At 38.0% G+C, this 19,143-nt stretch overlaps 1 protein-coding gene across 2 annotated transcripts in view; it reads left to right on the forward strand.

Annotated features, from left to right (window-relative positions):
- Slc5a12 (solute carrier family 5 member 12) overlaps positions 1-16,719 on the forward strand; it is a 50,675-nt gene extending 33,956 nt beyond the window's left edge. For both annotated transcript variants that reach the window (XM_021155925.2, XM_029474257.1), the window contains exons 10-15: positions 1,361-1,428; positions 5,774-5,860; positions 9,302-9,468; positions 10,336-10,439; positions 13,064-13,191; positions 14,937-16,719. In XM_021155925.2, coding sequence (XP_021011584.1) covers positions 1,361-1,428; positions 5,774-5,860; positions 9,302-9,468; positions 10,336-10,439; positions 13,064-13,191; positions 14,937-15,089 — 707 coding nt within the window. In that variant the 3' untranslated portion in view covers positions 15,090-16,719. The remainder of the gene's footprint in view (positions 1-1,360; positions 1,429-5,773; positions 5,861-9,301; positions 9,469-10,335; positions 10,440-13,063; positions 13,192-14,936) is intronic.
- The last annotated feature ends 2,424 nt before the right edge of the window (positions 16,720-19,143 follow it).

Genomic DNA, 19,143 nt, shown 5'->3' on the forward strand with positions numbered 1-19,143 from the left:
ACATCTTCTGGATATATGCCCAGGAGAGGTATTGCTGGATCCTCTGGTATTACTATATCCAAGTTTCTGAGGAACCGCCAGACTGATTTCCAGAGTGGTTGTACAAGCTTGCAATCCCACCAACAATGGAGGAGTGTTCCTCTTTCTCCACATCCTTCAGACAGAAACAATTATGGGTCAGAGGTGTGACGAATGGCAACCCCATCCCTCACTTGATGTCCTGTCTTCCTGCTAGAGGTAGGCTCTATAAGTTCCCTCTTCCTACTTTTGGGCATTTCATCAAAGGTCCTATGAGTCCTGGGAGTCTCTCACCTCCCAGGCCTTTTTTGCATTCTGGGGGGTTGCCCCATCCTCCTATTTTCTGAGGTTATCTGTTCTCATTCTTTCTGCTGGCTCTCAGGGCTTCAGTCCTTTTCCCTCACCCAATACAAGATCATGTTCCCTTCTTCCCCTCACTGTCTGCCCCACCCACTTTCCCTCTCAGGTCTCTCCCTCCCTCCCCACTTGTGATTGCTTTCTTCTCTCTCCCAAGTGGGTCTGAGGCATCCTCACTGTCCTCACTTGGGCACTTCAGCTTGTTGAGCCTTTTGAATTCTGTGGGCTGTATCTTGTGTATTCTGTATGAGTTTTTTTCTTTTTCTGTTTCTTTTTCTTTTTCTTTTTCTCTCCTCCTTTTCCTCCGCTTCCTCCTCTTCCTCCTCCTCTTCCTCCTTTTTGGCTAATATCCACTTATTAGTGAGTACATACCATGCATGTCCTTTTGGGTCTGAGTTACCTCACTCAGGATGATATTTTCTAGTTCCATCCATTTGCCTGCAAAAATCAGGATGTTCTCATTCTTAATAGCTGAGTAGTATTCCATTGTGTAAATGAACCACATTTTTTCTGTATCCGTTCTTCTGTTGTGGGACATCTAGGTTGTTTCCAACTTCTGGCTATCACAAATAAGGCCATTATGAACATGGTGAAACACATTCCTCTGTGGCATGGTGGGGCATATTTTGGGTATATTCCCCAGAGTGGTATAGCTGAGTATTCAGGTAGATCTATTTCTAATTTTCCAAGGAACCTCCAGATTGATTTCCAGAGTGGTTGTACAAGTTTCCAATCCCACCAGCAATGGAGGAGTGTTCCTCTTTCTCCACAGACTTCTGGAATGCCAAAAAGAAATCTTTAAATCCTGGACTCAAGTTAATTTTACCTGAGGAAAGATTACAAATGTGCTGAGTAGAGGCTGTACTGGCTGTGTAAAGAAAGTTTTCTTTCCACAGTCCTTCAGTGGGACTTGAGCTGGACACAGGGATGGGTGTTCATGGCTGACCTTAAGGAACTATATCATCCCATGTTTTCCTTCCTGCAGGTATCCTTTTTGGTATTTTGTGTACCTCCATGGCTGTGGTTGCATCCCTCATGGGGAGTGTTGTACAGGTAATGAAAGAGGGAGAAGACATTTGATTTTATAGCAGAATTTTCTGTTATCCTTTCTAATGCCATGCCTATTAGTCTAAGGACCAACATTAATATTTATGGAAAACAGATCTAATTTCAACATACATGAAAATTTCAACCAAAACTACTTTCAGGAGGTGAAAGTGGTAATAGTATGATTTGTCATGGGTTTATTTTCTCAGTTCAGAGAACATGTATTCTCACATTCCTTCCAGTGTCTTATGATTCTTTGTTTTTTCTTTTTCACTGTGATCAGTAGGTTAAAAAAAATCATCTATTTTCAGCTCATTTGTAATTAAGGTGTGGCAGGTTCCAGAGGAGGCAAGACACCCCTAGTGACTGATGGAAATAAATTATTATCTATAGTGAATGAGTTAAGATAGCTGGACTCATCCTTCTGTCCTGAGTATTCTGGCCCAACTGACTTGATTGGCTCAAGTGTGTGCCACACTGTCCACATAGCATGGACGCTGGCAGGCTAGCAATGGAAACCACATCTGAGAAAATAAAAACAATTGTTGTTTTTTTACTCTACCTCTTCACTATTTGCATATAGTAAATCAATATGCAGATTCTCGTTTTCCATATGTAAACCAACAGAAACTCAAGTCCCACATGTCTGCATGATTGAACTGAGTCTACTTTTCTCTTCACAAAACCCATCTTTATAAACATGTCATGTGATTGTAGGTGATGCTGGTAACCATAATTTTCAGTGTTATATATAAAACTAAATAACTTCTCTTAATTAATAATTTTGTTTAGTGTTTCATATATTTAAGTTTGGTATTCAAGTCCTGTGTTACTGTTTTAGTTAGGAATTTACAAAATGTGTCTTGAAAAGTTTCAATCTGTGAACTGTTCTAAGGGAGACAATTTACCACAGTCAGGTCTCATGTGCAACATGCCATACATATGGTATTCTCTTAATACATGTGATGAAACATATCTTAGTGTTCTGAAGGCTGTGAGAAACCCAATGGCTATGAAAGCTGTTTATCTTGCAATGGTGTGCTGGAGGATGTGGGGTGGGATCAGAGGAGAGCAGGAAGGCTTTGTCAGTAATGAGGGCTTCAGAGAGCTTCCTGTGAGACATCTGATTTACACCTCTTTGGTCTTCTAGTTTTTAATCTTCTGCCCATTTCTTATGTCTCATATTCTGATATTCACTACTGGCAGATCTGAATTAGCTAAAGATGTAAATTTTCAGCTGGATTCCTTTCAGAATAGGAAGATAATAAAACTCATGAAGTGATGACAAGATTCATTATGATCAAAATTCAAAAACCTTTAAAGATTCCTGATAGTTAAAATGTTGCCATATAATATTTCCAGACGTTGTTATTGCAACTAAAGCAGATCTTCCCTAGATCTTAAGCATTCTAATATCCAGAAGCCATGCCACAAAAATCAAAACTCCATAGCAGGGGGCAGCATTGACACATACAGTGAGAATAGTGGGCATTTCAGGGTCACCCCAATATGTGGTACACAAACATGGTTTACTTTGGAGTCTACATTAAATCCTCACCAAAAAAATGTTCTGGAAGTGGGTATAAGATGCTCTTCTGACATTTTAAGCAAGGTAAGCATAGCTAAATGCCATGCCATGCCCTGTAAGCAGCTCCAGAGCTAAGAGTACACATTAGTGTATATTGTCCTCTAATTGTAGGAGAAACTCAGAAGGAATGTAGACTTTGAAGTAGACACCAAGGTAGAGTAGCTTTAAGTTTGTCTCTAAATAAAAATACTAAATGACAATAAAAAGGAAGTAAAAATAAAGTTCTGTTCTTTCATAGACTACAGATACACAGGGAACATTTGAATATATATGTATTTAAAATAGAAGCTCTTGGATTGAATTTCTGTTGTTTTTTGCTCTGAGACATAAGGTATTGCAAGTTCTCTCCACATTCAAGAGGAGATAAGTATCTTTAATATTTTATTGAGTCTTCAAATGAAAGCTAGTAATTATCTTCAAAATTAAGCTGCTATATCATGATGAATTAATCCTATCTCCAGCAAAGGAAATACCACAAATAGTAAATAACAAAAGACAGGGGGAAAAACATTTTAATCTCATATGCCCTTTTCTTATCAAAATAATAAAAGAGATTGAATTCTTTGAAAATGAATCAGGAAAAGAAATTACAATAATATATTATAGCTCATATTTCTGGAAAAAGATCATATGTTATGGCTAGAGGAAATGGGAAGATATCTTGTATATTTATATTTTTATATAAGAAAGTGAAAGTTGAATAAATATGTTAATAGCAGAAACTTCATCAAGTCTTAGTATTATGTAGCAGGTTATAGTGAGAATTCAGTCTAATTTTTAAAGATAGGCTCTATCAAAGCCAGTTTCTTCTTCAAATAAAGTAAGGAGGGTATTATGGTGATCTGCCTGTGCTCTTGGTATTTTTATTATCTATCTATCTATTTATCTATCTATCTATCTATCTATCTATCTATCTATCTATCTATCTATCTGTCATCTATCATTTTCCTATCAATTTGTTTTTCATATTTAACTATTCAAGGTAAGATTTCTATGTGCAACTCTGGTTGTCCTGGAACTAGCTCTGTAGAGCAGGCAGGTCTCAAACTCACAGCCTGGTCAAAAAGAGAGTTCCAGTACAGCCATAGAGAGTTGTTACATAGAGGAAACCCTGTCTCAAAAAACACAAACATAAACACAAACAAACAAGCAAACCAAAACCAAACCAAACCTAAAATTTCTTGATTTTTTTAAAAGACTGCTATTGGTTAAAAAAAAAGTAAAAATATTAAGCCATACAAATCCATATCACCTTTGTCCACTCTCTAAATGAAAGTAGACTTGAGCGTCTTTCTAGCAGACACAGTTTCTTTTCTACAAACTTTGTTTACTGTCACTGTCCTGAGTGAGTGTGGGAATTGAATGAGTCATTGTCTAGATGGATGGATCTTCTTGACTGTCTAGGGTGAATCTTCTTGACTGCCTGTCACCTACCCAAGTGGCACATGACAAACAAACTGTTATAAGATCTTGGGAGCATTCTAAAGCTTGGATCCTGATATAAAATCCACATGGTCTTGAACAGATATAGAAAGAGAAGCCCCTTGGTATTGCAAACTTTATATGCCCCAGTACAGGGGAACACCAGGGCCAAGAAGTGGGAGTTGGTGGGCAGGGGAGCAGGGCAGGAGGAGGGTATAGGCGACTTTCGGGATAGCATTTGAAATGTAAATGAAGAAAATATCTAATAAAAAAATGGAAAAAAAAGAATCAACCGTAAACCAGCAAAAAACCCCCAAAACAACAAACAAACAAAAAACTGCTGCAACAAAAGTAGTTTTATACATGTTGTATATGTATGCATCTGTGTACAAGTTCATTAACGTAATTCAATTCATATCTATTTTCCAGTTGTTGGAAGGTCTCAGACACTCTTCATGCTGAAAGAATACTTTCTCAGTTTTGCCACATTGCTATTTTTCTTATATTACTTATGAATTTACATGGACAAAATTATATACAATACAGAAAAGCTGTTTTTACTCATGTTTATACTATAGGTAGTCCATAAATCCTAAGGAAGTTTATTTGGTTCAGTCATTTAAAGAATGAAAGACATGAAAATGCTCTATTCAAAATTTCTTAATATCCAAACAATATATTAATATAATATCCATAAATGTAGAGAGAAATCAAAGGAAGAGTTAAAGGGTGTCTAATGGCCTCCCCAGTGTTCTACAGACATTCTCCATGAACTGAGGTGCAATGGATGGAATGTCAGTGGCTGCACTCCAGATAATTATTATCTAAGTGACGAAAAATTCAAACCAAGTTAAAACAACTGATAGGCCATGCAGGATAGGAAAAATCAGTTACAGGTTATTGAAAGAGTAACTCACTTAACAAATAAACAAAATATTTCTCTGGTGCTGGGAATTAGACCCAGGGCCTTCTGAGTTCTAAGCAAGTGAAATAAAGAAATAAAAAAAAAGCCTATTTGCTATAACAAGATAATGTGGCTCCAATAATTTCAAGTTTATAAAATTGCTATACTCTAAACATACATACATACATAAACATACACATACATATACATTGATGTGCATAAGAATATGAATAGTTTATGTGTATGTAATGGTATGCATATACAGATGCATATCTATCTATCTATCTATCTATCTATCTATCTATCTATCTATCTATCCCATATGATTAATGAATGTAGCTCAACTTTATCCTAGGTTCAAGGAAGGGATGCTGGTGTGAGGGAAGGCTACAAATGCACTGTCGTTGTCAGGCTGATTGGTCTGCTTTGTCCTATAGGCTGCCCTCAGCATCCATGGCATGTGTGGGGGACCGATGCTAGGTTTATTCACTTTGGGACTCGTGTTTCCTTTTGTAAACTGGAAGGTAAGGATTCAATATGTCTCTTCGTAAGTTAAACTAGGCTCTTTTCATTTTCTCTTTCCTCTTCCCTCAACTTGGGAAGGCTGTTTGTTTTTGCTAGAAAACAAACAAACAACTTTACAAACAAATAAAGTGCCTGAAATTCATGTCACTTGCATTGTATTTTACAAACATATACATATACAGAGTTATAGAATTAAATAGGATATAGGTCCTACTAGATCAGACTATACTGAAACCTGCTTAGAGCAAAAGACAGATTAGGGAAGAGGTGGCCTTGAAAGGTCTTATGCCAAATGATTAATACATAGAAATGACAAGTCAAAGATATTCTCACATCTAGCTCTTCTGCTGCATGTTTTTAAATAAATATAAGTAGAGTGTTTTTCAGGTATAGGCCAGATAAGAACCTTTTAAGAACAAAGTTTGGAGCTGTGATGAAAGGATGGACCATCTAGGGACTGCCCTATCCAGGGATCCATCCCATAATCAGCTTCCAAACACTGACACCATTGCATACACTAGCAAGATTTTGCTGAAAGGACCCAGATATAGCTCTCTCTTGTGAAACTATGCCGGGGCCTAGCAAACACAGAAGTGGAAGTGGATGCTCACTGTCAGCTATTGGATGGATCACAGGGCTCCCAATGGAGAAGCTAGAGAAAGTACCCAAGGAGCTAAAGGGAATTGCAACCCTATAGGTGGAACAACATTATGAACTAACCAGTACCCCTGAGCTCTTGACTCTAGCTGCATATGTATCAAAAGATGGCCTAGTCAGGCATCACTGGAAAGAGAGGTCCATTGGACTTACAAACTTTATATGCCCCAGTACAGGGGAATGCCAGGGCCAAAAAGTGGGAGTGGGTGGGTAGGGGAGTGGAGGGGAAGGTATGGGGGACTTTTGGTATAGCATTGGAAATGTAAATGAGGAAAATACCTAATAAAAATATTTTAAAAAGAACCTTTTAAGAAAAGTAACATAGCACCATTCACATCCATTTTGAATATAACTTTCTCTAATTGATCAGTCACTTGTATGTCATCCTCTACATACTTTCATGCACAATCAGAGAGACTCCAGAAAGCCTGCTTGTATTTATGTATAAATTATGAGTTTGAAGACCCATCTGGTTGTAAGCATATAGCTATCTGATTTTGGTTGATACTGTTCTAGCAAGATTCTAGATAGTTTTGTAGAATTAGGTAGTGAACTTGGATATATAGTGAACATTTGGACATTTGTAAAACTTCTTCTGCAGTATTTAGAACACTACGAAAATTGCTTCTGTGGTATTTGGGTTTATTAAAATGTTTATATCATAGGTTATAATTTGTGATACTATCTAGTTACTAAATCCATACATTTAAAAGACATATTCAGTAACATATGTTTTTGCTAGAATATACACAGTTAGAAAAACAATAGCCATGCTCATGTGGACATAGGAAAGAACACAGGCCTTGCTCTAGACAAAGAAATATAAGCAACTAAGGAATAGTGCAAAGGGGAAAAATAGTCTTCCCCAGGGAAGAGCATATGAATTGGTTATCCAGTATCAAATAGTCAACTGTTAAAATGTATACACAAAAGTAACATTATACATGCTGATTAAGTTATGTTTAAAATACACACACACATATACATACATACACATATACATACATACATATATACACACACATACATGCAATAGCAATTAATAAAATAGGCCATCAATTGGAAATAGATCAAGGAAAGAGATATGGGAGAGTTCAGAGGAAAGGGAAAAGAGAATGATATAATTATATTATAATCTCAAAAATAAGTGAAGTAGTGAATTAGAGATTATCTTTGCTGGTATGCCCTAGTTTTTCTAATTAGTCAGAAAAAGAATGTTGTTCTATATACAAAGGATAGTGAATACTATGAACTTGTGCCATCTCTTCTCTTGTTCACTGACCTTAACTACTAAGGGACTACCAGAGACAGCTGCAGTTTCTGCCTCAACATGGCTGTCTGGGTGGCTACCCAAGTTGACTTGCCAGCATTTCTTACTATTAGGTCATTTTTTACTATTAGGTTGAGTTCAGGAAATTTGATCTCAACAAACAAAGCTACATTACTGGCTTCCTGTCTGTGGGTATGACCTGCAATCTAAGAATGTTTAGACATTTGTAAGTAGGAGGAAACTAAAAGTGATTATATTTAACAACACATTAATATCAAATTTTAATGTCCATCAATAAAGTCTGACTGAACCACAACCAAACTCTTGTGTTTGGTATTGTCCATGATTCATTTGGTACAAGGGCAAAGATGAATAGCTGTGACATACTTCACAGATCATAAAGCCTAAAACATGGCTGTTTACAGAAGTTTGCAGACCTCTTGTCCAGGCCAAAAGTACAAGTATTCATTTACACATGTTGATTTTATTTCACCAAACAATAATGGAGAAAGCATCCTGAGTCCTTACAAAAGACTCCCTTTTGTGCATAAAGAAACTCAACAAGCTGTTTTCTTCCACAAAAGTCTCAGCTATATAGTGGCAAAGAATGAGTGGGTGGGTGGGGGAGCACTCTCATAGAAGCAGTGGAGGAGGGATGGGATAGGGAGTTTCTAGAGGGAAAACTGGGAAAGGGGATAACATTTGAAATGAAATATCCAATAAAAAAAGAAGCATCTAATGTCCCTTTTCCAGCAATCCTAGTGTTTGTTAGATTTGTTCTGCTTCCTTGCCAGATAAATTGTCCATCAAATTTCCACTGCTTATTAAGAAGCATAAACTTTAAATGTCTGGAATAATAAAAATACACTTTTTATTATAATAATAAAAATACACTTTTATTATAATAATAAAAATAAACTCGAGTTTAGAATCAATTAATTGATTAATTAAGCAAACAAACCCAAAACTAGAGCATCAGGAGACTTTTCTAACTTGTGAAATGACGTCACAGCCAGACTTTCTGTACAGTATCTCTTGATAAAATTTGACTACGATGTCTCAAGTTTTTAATAGCTTCTGAAATTCTTCTATTGAACATGAAGGCTTCAATAGTAACAGGAGGAACAAACAGGTGGCAGAAAAAAATTCACTTAAGGAACAACTTATTCTTACTTAAAATAACTTTATTAGCTGGTAGGGAGTTATGATTTAGTGGTAGAAATTTGGTCTAGCATGCATAAGAGCCTAGAATCCACACTCAGTACAGAGACTAAGTAAATGAATAAGTAAATAAATCTGCTTTCTGAGGCTTTGAATGAAGGCAGTTTGAGCTGTTTTAAATGCCTGTGACCAAGATATAAGGTGGACAGCTTGGATCTCCATTGTACATAACACCTTTTATCACTATCCATACAAGAAAAAGCAATAACACTTGATATCAATATTGCAAGGAAAGTCTTCATCTACTTCCTCATTATCTTGTTTTTTTTTTTTTTTTTTTTTCTCCATCAAGGGTGCTCTAGGAGGACTTCTTACTGGAATCACGTTGTCATTCTGGGTGGCCATTGGATCTTTCATTTACCCTGCACCAGAATCTAAGACATTACCTTTACCTCTATCAACAGACCATTGTGTCGAACTAAATATAACAACAACAGTAGCTCCACAGATTTCCAGCAGGTATGAATGCTGTGTTTAAAGATATCATACTAAGTCTATATCATACTAGTCTTACTGCTAGGTTGAAACTAGGAAATATTGACTTAGTAAAAATAAAGGCCCATAGCTATCATAGCTATCTTCCTGTTTGGAGGTATGACCTGCAATCTAAGAACATTAGATTACATACTGCTAATTATACTCTACAATCTAAGAATGTAATGTTAGATATCTAATAGTGCAAAATTATACAGAGTTCTGAAGATGGCTATTCCTCTGCATTCAGATAAACAAGAGTAAAAGTAATATATCGGAGGACTGAAGAAGAGATGGGGGTGATGATCCTACTGCAAAGTATCTGAAGGCTGTGCTCTCTCTCTCTATCTATAATCCAATGCTTCTATCACATGAAAGCTCTGACACATCCCTTTGGAGACTTTCCACTAGCTCATACACATAGACAAATGTCTGTCACAATTTTTCAGTAAATCTGGGGTTAATGAAAAATTGAAAGGTAATAATTGACAAAGAATGGAACATCTGTACCTCATTGCAAAATCTCTCTCTCTGTCTGTCTCTCTTTCTTTCTCAGTCTCTGTCTGTCTCTCTGTCTCTTTCTCCTTCTCCACTCTCCCTCTCTCTTTATATATACATGTACATGCACATACATATCTATAATTTTAAATCAGGGATGATATGAATTGTGTATAATGAAAAGTCAATGAAGCTCATAATTAATTTTATTAAAGAATTAAATAGTAAAATATGAAACATTGGGATTTTAAGAGATGCTAGAATGTAAAGGGAACAGTGAGTGCCCCTGAAGTGATGAGTCCTTATTTCTGAACAATGAACACAGTTGGTGACATGTGCTGCTTTTCTCAACAGACCTGTCCTAGCTGACACGTGGTACTCACTCTCCTACCTTTACTTCAGTGCTGTGGGCTGCCTGGGATGTATAGCTGCTGGAATAATCATCAGCTTCCTCACAGGTAGGTTGGCTGGATTCCCCTCTTAGAGGCGTATTTTATGCCATTGTCAAACTGGCAGCCTCACGCATTTTCTTTTGAGGGCACCAAGTGCTTGGTCCTGCTGCAACTAGATGCCCCAGGGTGGGGTAGTTCCCAAACTGGGCTTCCCTTCTTGAATGGAAAGGGGATGAGGTAATGGGTGGAGGAAGACTCAGTGCTAAGTAATACTATTTTACATTTTAATACTATTTTACATTCAGGATTTCATTATAGGTCTTTGAGGCTTGTACACTGAGCATGGGATCCACGAAGAGGAAAAGAAGGGGTTGGATGATAAGCTATGCTTTATTCTGTTCTCACAGGGTTACTGCCTTGACACAACATTGCTTTTGTTCAGAGGAAGGAGAACCAAGGTTGCAATAAAAGTAGTGATATTGCTGTCTGGAGGTATATATTAGCAGTTAAAAACACTGGCTGCTTTTCTAGAGGATCAGATTCAACTCCCAGCACCGCATTGTAGCTCACAATTGTCTATAATTTCAGTTCCAGGGAGTCTGAGGTCCTTTTCTGGCCTCTGTGGGCAATGCAGGTTCATGATTCACAGACATTAATACAGACTAAATATCAATGCACAGAAAATAAAGACAAGTAAATAAATAAAAGCATAGTAATGTTTCCTCTTCAAATCTTGCTCTGTTACTTTATAAAACTCAGTTATTTGAAAAGTTTTTTTACATATCATAGTCACAGACTGAAATATTCTACTTTCATTAAGCTTGATCTTCAAGGTTTTGTTTATAAAGAATGTTATAAACCTCAGAATAAGGAAAACTACGAAGATCCCAAGCTGAGTTACATTTTCATTCTTAACCTTCCTGTTTGTAAAATTGAGCATCTGTCCTAACTTCAGGATCTACTACCTGCCTTCCAACCTCTTAGTTTTTGATTTTAGGAAAACAAACAACCAAACCAAAAATGAAAGAAAACAAAACACCCAGAAGCTAATTAATATGAAACAAAGAACTCTTTAGAAGGGTTCTAGCCTGCCCTAGTATGGCAAACATGGCACAAGCAGATTTTGGCTTGTTCCCCCTTTTCCTTTCTTTTGCTAAAAGCCAATAGATTATATTCCTAAAGCTAGCCCTCAGGTTTTATTCCCTTATTTGGATACTGACTCATTTCTGAGACAAAACACCAATGTCCAACAATTAAAATTTATTATCTGGCTAACATATCCAATCAGAACTTACCCACTCATCCTCGCACAGACTCCCTGTTTTGTTTTTTGTTTGTTTGTTTTGTTTTATCTCACTTCTGCAAACAAAGAAACTGATTCAGAGGCGTTCTCTGATCCCTTTCTTCCCCCTCTGGGGTAATAAATCTCCTTTGTGCTGAAAATTTTGTTAGGAAACTTTAGGCCTTGGTCTGTATTATATAAATTATTTTTACAGTGTTTGATATTTAGTTGTCTATTTAAAGATATCACCTTCCTCAATTTAAAAACATTTGATCCAGAACCACACTGATATTCATCATTACAGGCATCTGCTTTTGCACATCACCCTTTATCCCTACCAATCTCTCTCTCTCTCTCTCTCTCTCTCTCTCTCTCTCTCTCTCTCTCTCTCTCTCTCTCTCACACTCACCTACCTCATTAAGAAAAATGATCCTACCATCTTTAAGGTCACAGATGGTTACTTCCTTGATGCATTATTTGCTAATCAGTATAAAGTTCCATGCTAACAATACATGCTTGAAATGTGCCTAGTCTGTAGAAAGCACTGACCAACAAATACCAATTTAATTAGAACTCTATTTTAAAAACATCTTTTGACAGAATAATGTAATACTGTGGAACATAGTATTTGAACCTCAAAATATTGGACAGGCACAAAATGGTACTTAGAAATAGGAACGGGCCATAGAAGGAATCTGATCAATGTGTTTAACTCTTGCTACACTGCTTCCTTCAGAAACCTTTAGATGGATTGGCACTCATACACACCAGCACTTTGCAGGATGTGGTGTTTACACTAGTCTTATTGGTTGGAAAATTTACAAAGATTCTAGGAGGATGACCTCATCAGCCTTTACATCTTAGTGTAAATGTCATTCTGACTTGGTCCATAGTAGGACATAAAGGGCCAGGACACTAATCAGGTATGCTTTGAGGGTCAGAAAGAAAGTGTAAGGGGAGTCAAGATTGGCTGGTAGAATCATGGAGGACTGGCTAAGATATTGATGTTGTAATGGAAGAAAAAGAAACAGTGAGAATGATCCTTCTAATTTTACAAAGACTGACCTAGATGATCCTGGAAATATATGACTTAGATAAAATTTAAGAAACATACTTCCTGTTATTTCTTCAGTTGGCCTGCAAAATTTACTAGTAGAGGAACATTTTCCAAATAAATATGTTATCACAATCTAACTTTATAGTCCTGAACTTTCTCGACCTGACAGTTTGTAAATTTATAACTGCTAGCTCTCACCTCTTTCTGCAGTCTTCCCAGTTCTATGGATTCACTTCTCAAGCTTGTTTTCAAGCTGGTCAAAAGTAACAGCCTTCAAGTCAATACTGCCTGTAGTGAAACGGGAGACCTGGAACACTGAAGCCATTTAACACATCTCCTTTTTCTTAATAGGCAAGCAAAGAGGCAAAGACATTGATCCACTTTTAATAAGACCAGTTTGCAATTTATTTTGCTTTTGGTCTAAGAAATACAAAACTCTGTGTTGGTGTGGAGTTCAGCATGACCGGGAAACAGAGCAGGTGAGCAGATGAATGAGCTTCTTAAACCAGGTGTTGATTTCCCCAGTACGCCCTTTGCCCCACACCCTACACCCTACCCCCATGCCCTGCCAGAGAAGTTGATCTGGGAGAGAACAGAGGAGTATGTGTGGGGAATGGGAAAGAGTGGAGGGAGCAGAAACTGCCTCCAGGATGTAATATATGAGTGAAGAATACATTTAAAAAGAGAGATTAAAAATCAACAACAAACAAGCAAACAACAAACAGCTGTTGGCTTATTAAGTTCTCAACCTAACTTGAGTTTAATCTTCTTAACCTTCCTAATGTTGAGACCCTTTAATATTATTCCTCATGTTGTGGTGACACCCCTACCATAAAATTCTTTTCAAACATCATAACTCTAGTTTTGCTATTGTTATGAATTGTAATGTACATATTTGTATTTTCCAATGGTCTTAGGTGATAATCTTAAATAAGAAGGAGTGTCACCCCTGGGGAATGCCCTTCTGCCCCTTTGCAACATCTGCTACTGAAAGGGCTATGAGAATAGAAAATAGTAAATGTCAGAGCTTGAAAGGATCAAGCCTCTGACCTTTGATCCCCACAGCTGATGGTCTTGAAGTGTATGGGTTGATGGGCAAATGCTCCTCATGGCTGGATTGTTGATATTGTAAGTGGGCAGTTCCCCAAGTCTATTTTGCCCCTGAGAGGTGAGTTTCAGTAAAAAAAAAAAAATCAAAAAACGTTTTAGAACAGAACAAAATACAAGACCCAGTCAAACAGGTCCCATGAGTTCATGAGTTTGAGAGTCAGACAGCTGAGGGTCTAACCCTGGTGTCAAGTCTTATTTTCCCTTTGTTTAGCCTTTGCTATTTGAGAGCTAAAGATGATTATACAGAATGACATAGACACAATTTTCTAATTCTCTACCATATTACATTAGTTATTTTTTGCCTGTTATCGCTTACCAAAATTCCTGGCAGAAAGTCTCAAAGGAGGAGTTGTGGGTTTTTATTGTTGCTTGTTGTGTTTTGGTTTGGATTTGGCTTGCAGTTTCAAATGGTTCATCCATGATTTCCTAATCCCGTGCACTTGGACAGATTAACAGATTAGTTCGAGCATGAGAAGGAGAAGACTGTTGAAATCCTGGTGGTGATGAAACAGAAGGAAAGTGAATGCTTGTAGAGGTCAGAGCAAGATATAGCCCCAAGGAAAAGCCATGAGTGATCTAGATGGGCTCCACTTCTTAAAGAGTCACAATCCACCCAACAGCATCATCAGCTGATGTGAAACTGAGAGCAGCACTTCACATTCAAACCATATCTTGTGTAAATAGTGGAAAGTTACAGTCAAAGAAACATCAACTATGCCTAATTTCCTTAGGCCCTTTTACCCAAGAAGTACATTTCTGTTTGACAAACTAGAGACCCATAAGACTTGCCTTCTTCTTGCCAGTCAAAAATCATGATGCTCAGCTTGAGCTCTAAGTGAATTGCACTGACTGACAATGGAGAGCAAGATGAGGAACAGCAGAAGAGCTAGGCAATAACAACCCTCTTCAAGAGGAGGCAGGGCATGCTTTTATATGTTCTGAGCTCCAATGTTAGAATTATGAAAGAATTGTGAGGATGTTTTGGGAAGTAGAAATGAATACAAATCTATCTTGGTCACCCTTCATAAAAGAGCAGTAGTTATACACTGTCCCTTAAGTTGGTTTTAAACATGTCAAGACTGGTTTTTAATAAATGTCTTTCCTCATTCCTCAGGATTACCCTGACAGTGGCAGTGCCTGGAAACAAGGGGTTGAATCTGGCCTACAGAATGGACTCAAGCAAGACACCTTGGCTCAGATTCCAGGCTACAACCCCAAAGAAAAAAGCTACAGCAACAGAGTGCCAGTGAAGACCACTTATTTCTAGGAGAATACATGAGACAGATATCTTTACACACATGCATGCATGCACTTCATGTCACTTCCTGCTGTAGCCTTGTGTACAGATTCTTGTCAGAAAAGAGGAATGTCCAATACCTATTTATACTTATTTATAGAAGTGATATGACTCAGGATGTTCTTTGGGAAGACCAAATTCAGGTAAGAAAAATCAGCTAAGTCCTGAAGTGCTTAGTGCTACATGACTCAACAGGACTGACTTTGATTGTGATGAAAGGAGTTAAAGTTTCCTTGATTCTTGTCAAATTAGAACTCTGGGTTTATTGTCTATTTATTTGTAGGCTTTTGTTTTGTTTTGGTGCTGAGAATTAAGCACAGGTCCTTGCTCTTGCAAAATATCTGCCTGACCACTTACCCTAGTCTACCTTTTAAAGTTTTAACCATCAGAACATCGTGGTGAGTTAGAGGACAAACATAAATGGGAATCTGCAGCTTCAATGCTGCTCTGACAAGGCTGATAAAATAGGAATGACATCATCTCAAAGCTCACATCTCACATGTATGTCGACACATAGACAGAACCATGCCCACCTTGTGGCCACAGCTAGAACACTTTACTTCTCTGAGTATCCTCCCAGTGCCTCTGTTATGCATTCCATTAGTCATTTATGCTGAGCTATTATGACCACACTTTAAGGGCAATTGTACTAAGTACAAGGGGAGAAAAATTAGTCTTCACAGTGGGAGCCATCACATATAAATATGCTATTCACTTTGTATTGTTGAAGCAGTGTTTCTTAATTTCTGTCATTTAAAAATGATAAACTGGAGCTGGACACATGGCTCAGCAGTTAAGAGAACTTGTTACTCTTCCCAAGGACCTGTGTTCAATTCCCAGCACCTAAGTTGAGTAGCTTATAACTGCCCATAACTGTAGCTCTCAAGGTAATCTGATATCTTTTTGTGACCTTCATTGACATTCACATTCCTGTGCACATACTTACACATAGATGCATACACATAATAAATAATTAAAACATTTTAAGTGGAAAAAGTCAATGCATATCCAGAAGTTAAGAATCTAATGTACAAAGTTTAATAAAGGGGAAGTCGGGAAGTCATTCTTTATTGAAAGCTGTGAGGTCAGATAGTATATTTTAAACGAACCCTGAAAGAACATACCGTTTACAGCAGAGATCATTAGCCATAGAGTCTTACAAATTATCCAAAGAACTCATCCAGGTTACATGTGCAAGCTTAAGTCACGCCCTCAGATTCAAGCACTATATTAGTTTTAGTCTGGAAAAGAACTTCAAAGTTCTGGAGCAGATCTCATCCAAACTGCTTTATGTAGAAGCAGAAGGAAATTTGAAAAAAAAAAAACAAAACATATTGTACTATAGGCAGCTGGCACCTAAAAGATGGCGCCGGTCTCCGCATCGGTCGCTGCCAATACCTCTGCACAGGCGCTAGCCCGAATCTGGTGCCAACCTCTCCAAAGCGGGTGCATGCAAATTAAGGTGCCACAGACTGACCAATCCGAGGAGGACACATAGCCCTCCCCAGTGCTGGGGTGTATATAAGGAGTCCTCCCTGGGTTCCCCGGGTTCCCATAGCATCGAGTCGTTCCTGGAATAAAGCTGTTGGGAAGAATCTGACCGTGTTGAGTTTTTTCTTGCCAGACCAGGTGGGCACAACATTGTACAGGTCTGGGAACTGTATTAATAGTGTGGTGAAGTGGAAGAAAACTACGAAGTGTACAGTCAATTGGCTCAGCAAGTACCAACATCTTCCCTTCCATTCCTTACTCTCAAAATGGCAGCTCAGGATGGTGTTACAGGGCCACGTTCAGTGTAAATGGATTAAATATGGGCCTGTTTTGCCATAGAGTGTCCGGAGACTTCTCAATACATTGTTGTGTGAGTGGGGAGATTCTAGACGTGGAAACTAGCCTTTGTGCCTTTTGTGCATGATTGCAGACTCTGGTGAGGATAAGAATGTCTATTTCACTAAACCCATTTAGATGATTGACATTTGTCATTTTTTGGACCAAAAAATGTGTAGTTTCTTGGTTGATAGAAGGTATCTGAATCAAATGGCTTAGACTCAAACATGAGTTCTAACAGAAACTATCTGGTTGTTTGGAGGAAAGACTTTCAAAAGTATTAGTTTATTTTCCAATTAAAAGGAATAGAAACTATTTTTATTTAATGGAATTATTGTGAGAACTTAACCCAGTGACTGGCCAGTTGCCATTGTGTAGTGCATGAAAAACTGGTGTTCATTTTGACTAAAATTGTTTCACCGTTTCTCTTTGATGGCATTGACTTCGAACATGTTTTACCAGGGTGCTGTGAAAAAAAATAGAACTGATAAGATAAATATAGTTACAAGTCAAAAACAATGTCCTGAATTCCCACACCCTGCATTTTATGTTAGAGTATCCATAGAACATCATTAAAAGGTCCTACATTTTCCAAAATGGGATGGATCTTATCATATCCACAAGTTCATGACTGGAAGCAACATGCTCTATTGTGGTTCATTAAGCCTTACATTGGTAAATTCTAGCCTTAAGAAAACATCCCAAACTACGTTAGTAACTCAGTACTCAGAAGCAAGGGTGAATCTTAAAAGAGTCAGGGCCACAGGGTTTACTTTTGTGTAATTTAAACAGTATTTTCTGAGAAATTTTACTATCTTGTGACTACAGTGTTTCAACAAGAATAGCAAAGCCCACAAGCTGTGATGCTTTCACACAGTATTTAAAAACAAGTATGAGCAGAATGTTTTATAACTTTTTCAGTACATCAGAAAATACAAAACATGTCATGCAAAGTCTGAGCTTTCCCTTATCTGTTTTCTTAGTAATAAGTTCAGATTTTTTTTTCAGGATAGTTAAGAAAAAATTCAGAATTTGTATAGTGTCTGTTTGTATATTTACAGAGTCCATGTATTTCAAAATCAGTTGTAGCTTTCGATTAATAGATCACTGCTGGGTTATTTCTATTTATAGTTCTTGGAAAGATTAATGCTACAATTTCATACTACTGAGGAAGTCAATAAAAATTCGCAAACATGTAAATGACAAACACTCAAAGGTGATCTTTTCCAATACATTATTTTTGGGGGTTTGATGTATCAGAAGTCTTCAAAATAGATTTACACTCATTTATATATAGCTACTTAATAGAAATATAACTGTTTGGTTACAGACCCAGGGACAAGGGACTGAATAAAGTGCATATTTTACACACCAAAGCAGATCTGGCCTCCAGGTTCTTTGAATATCCCTCAGTCCCTACCTGGCATACCCTGCCCCTAACTCTGAACTTTCCAGCCCACAGGCTGGGCTGCCATTCCTCTAGAGGCTTTCCCCTATATAATCCATTTAATTTTGTCTCTCCTCTGTTTTCTTCTCTCTCTGCTGCTGTGCATTCCCTCCCTCCCTCCCTGCCTCTCTCCCTCCCTCCTTCCCTCCTTTCCTCTCTCCTATCCCATTTCCCCATAGTGACTTCCCTGGCCTTAATCCTTGGGATTAAGTGAACCCACCCACCTGAGAGCAGCTTCCCAATAAACTTGCCTTTATATAATCTAATCTGGTTTGAATTGGCTCATTTCACCGGCAGCAGAGAAATAACATAGTGGATGGTGACAAAACCTGGGAGAAGTTGAGTCCCTAGCCTGATGGCCTCAGTTTTTCCAGGCCACATGGGGAACACTCTGACACTCTATCCTCCACTGGAACCATCATTTCTTTGGACTCCGTGAGTACCCATCCCCAGCCTTTGCCAGAAATCCCAGCACTGTTGAATTGGCGTCCCAATTGATAGTCTGAGATCTAACAAAGGATTTCTGAGGGGTAGTAACCTCCGATAAGACATCTCAGTATCAAAAGTTTCCCCCAAACCCTGACCCAGTCTACCCCCACTCCCCACCTCCACCGAATGGGGCTAACTCAGCAGAGAGAGAGAGAGCCAGGTGGGTCCTGGACTGGGTTAGGCAGTAGCCCTGGGGAAAGAGTAGGAGAGAGGAGGGAGGGAGAGAGAAAGGGGCACACAGAAAGAGAAGAGAAGAGGAGA

This window comes from Mus caroli, chromosome 2 (genome assembly GCF_900094665.2).
Source record: "Mus caroli chromosome 2, CAROLI_EIJ_v1.1, whole genome shotgun sequence".
Classification (NCBI taxonomy): Eukaryota; Metazoa; Chordata; class Mammalia; order Rodentia; family Muridae; genus Mus; species Mus caroli.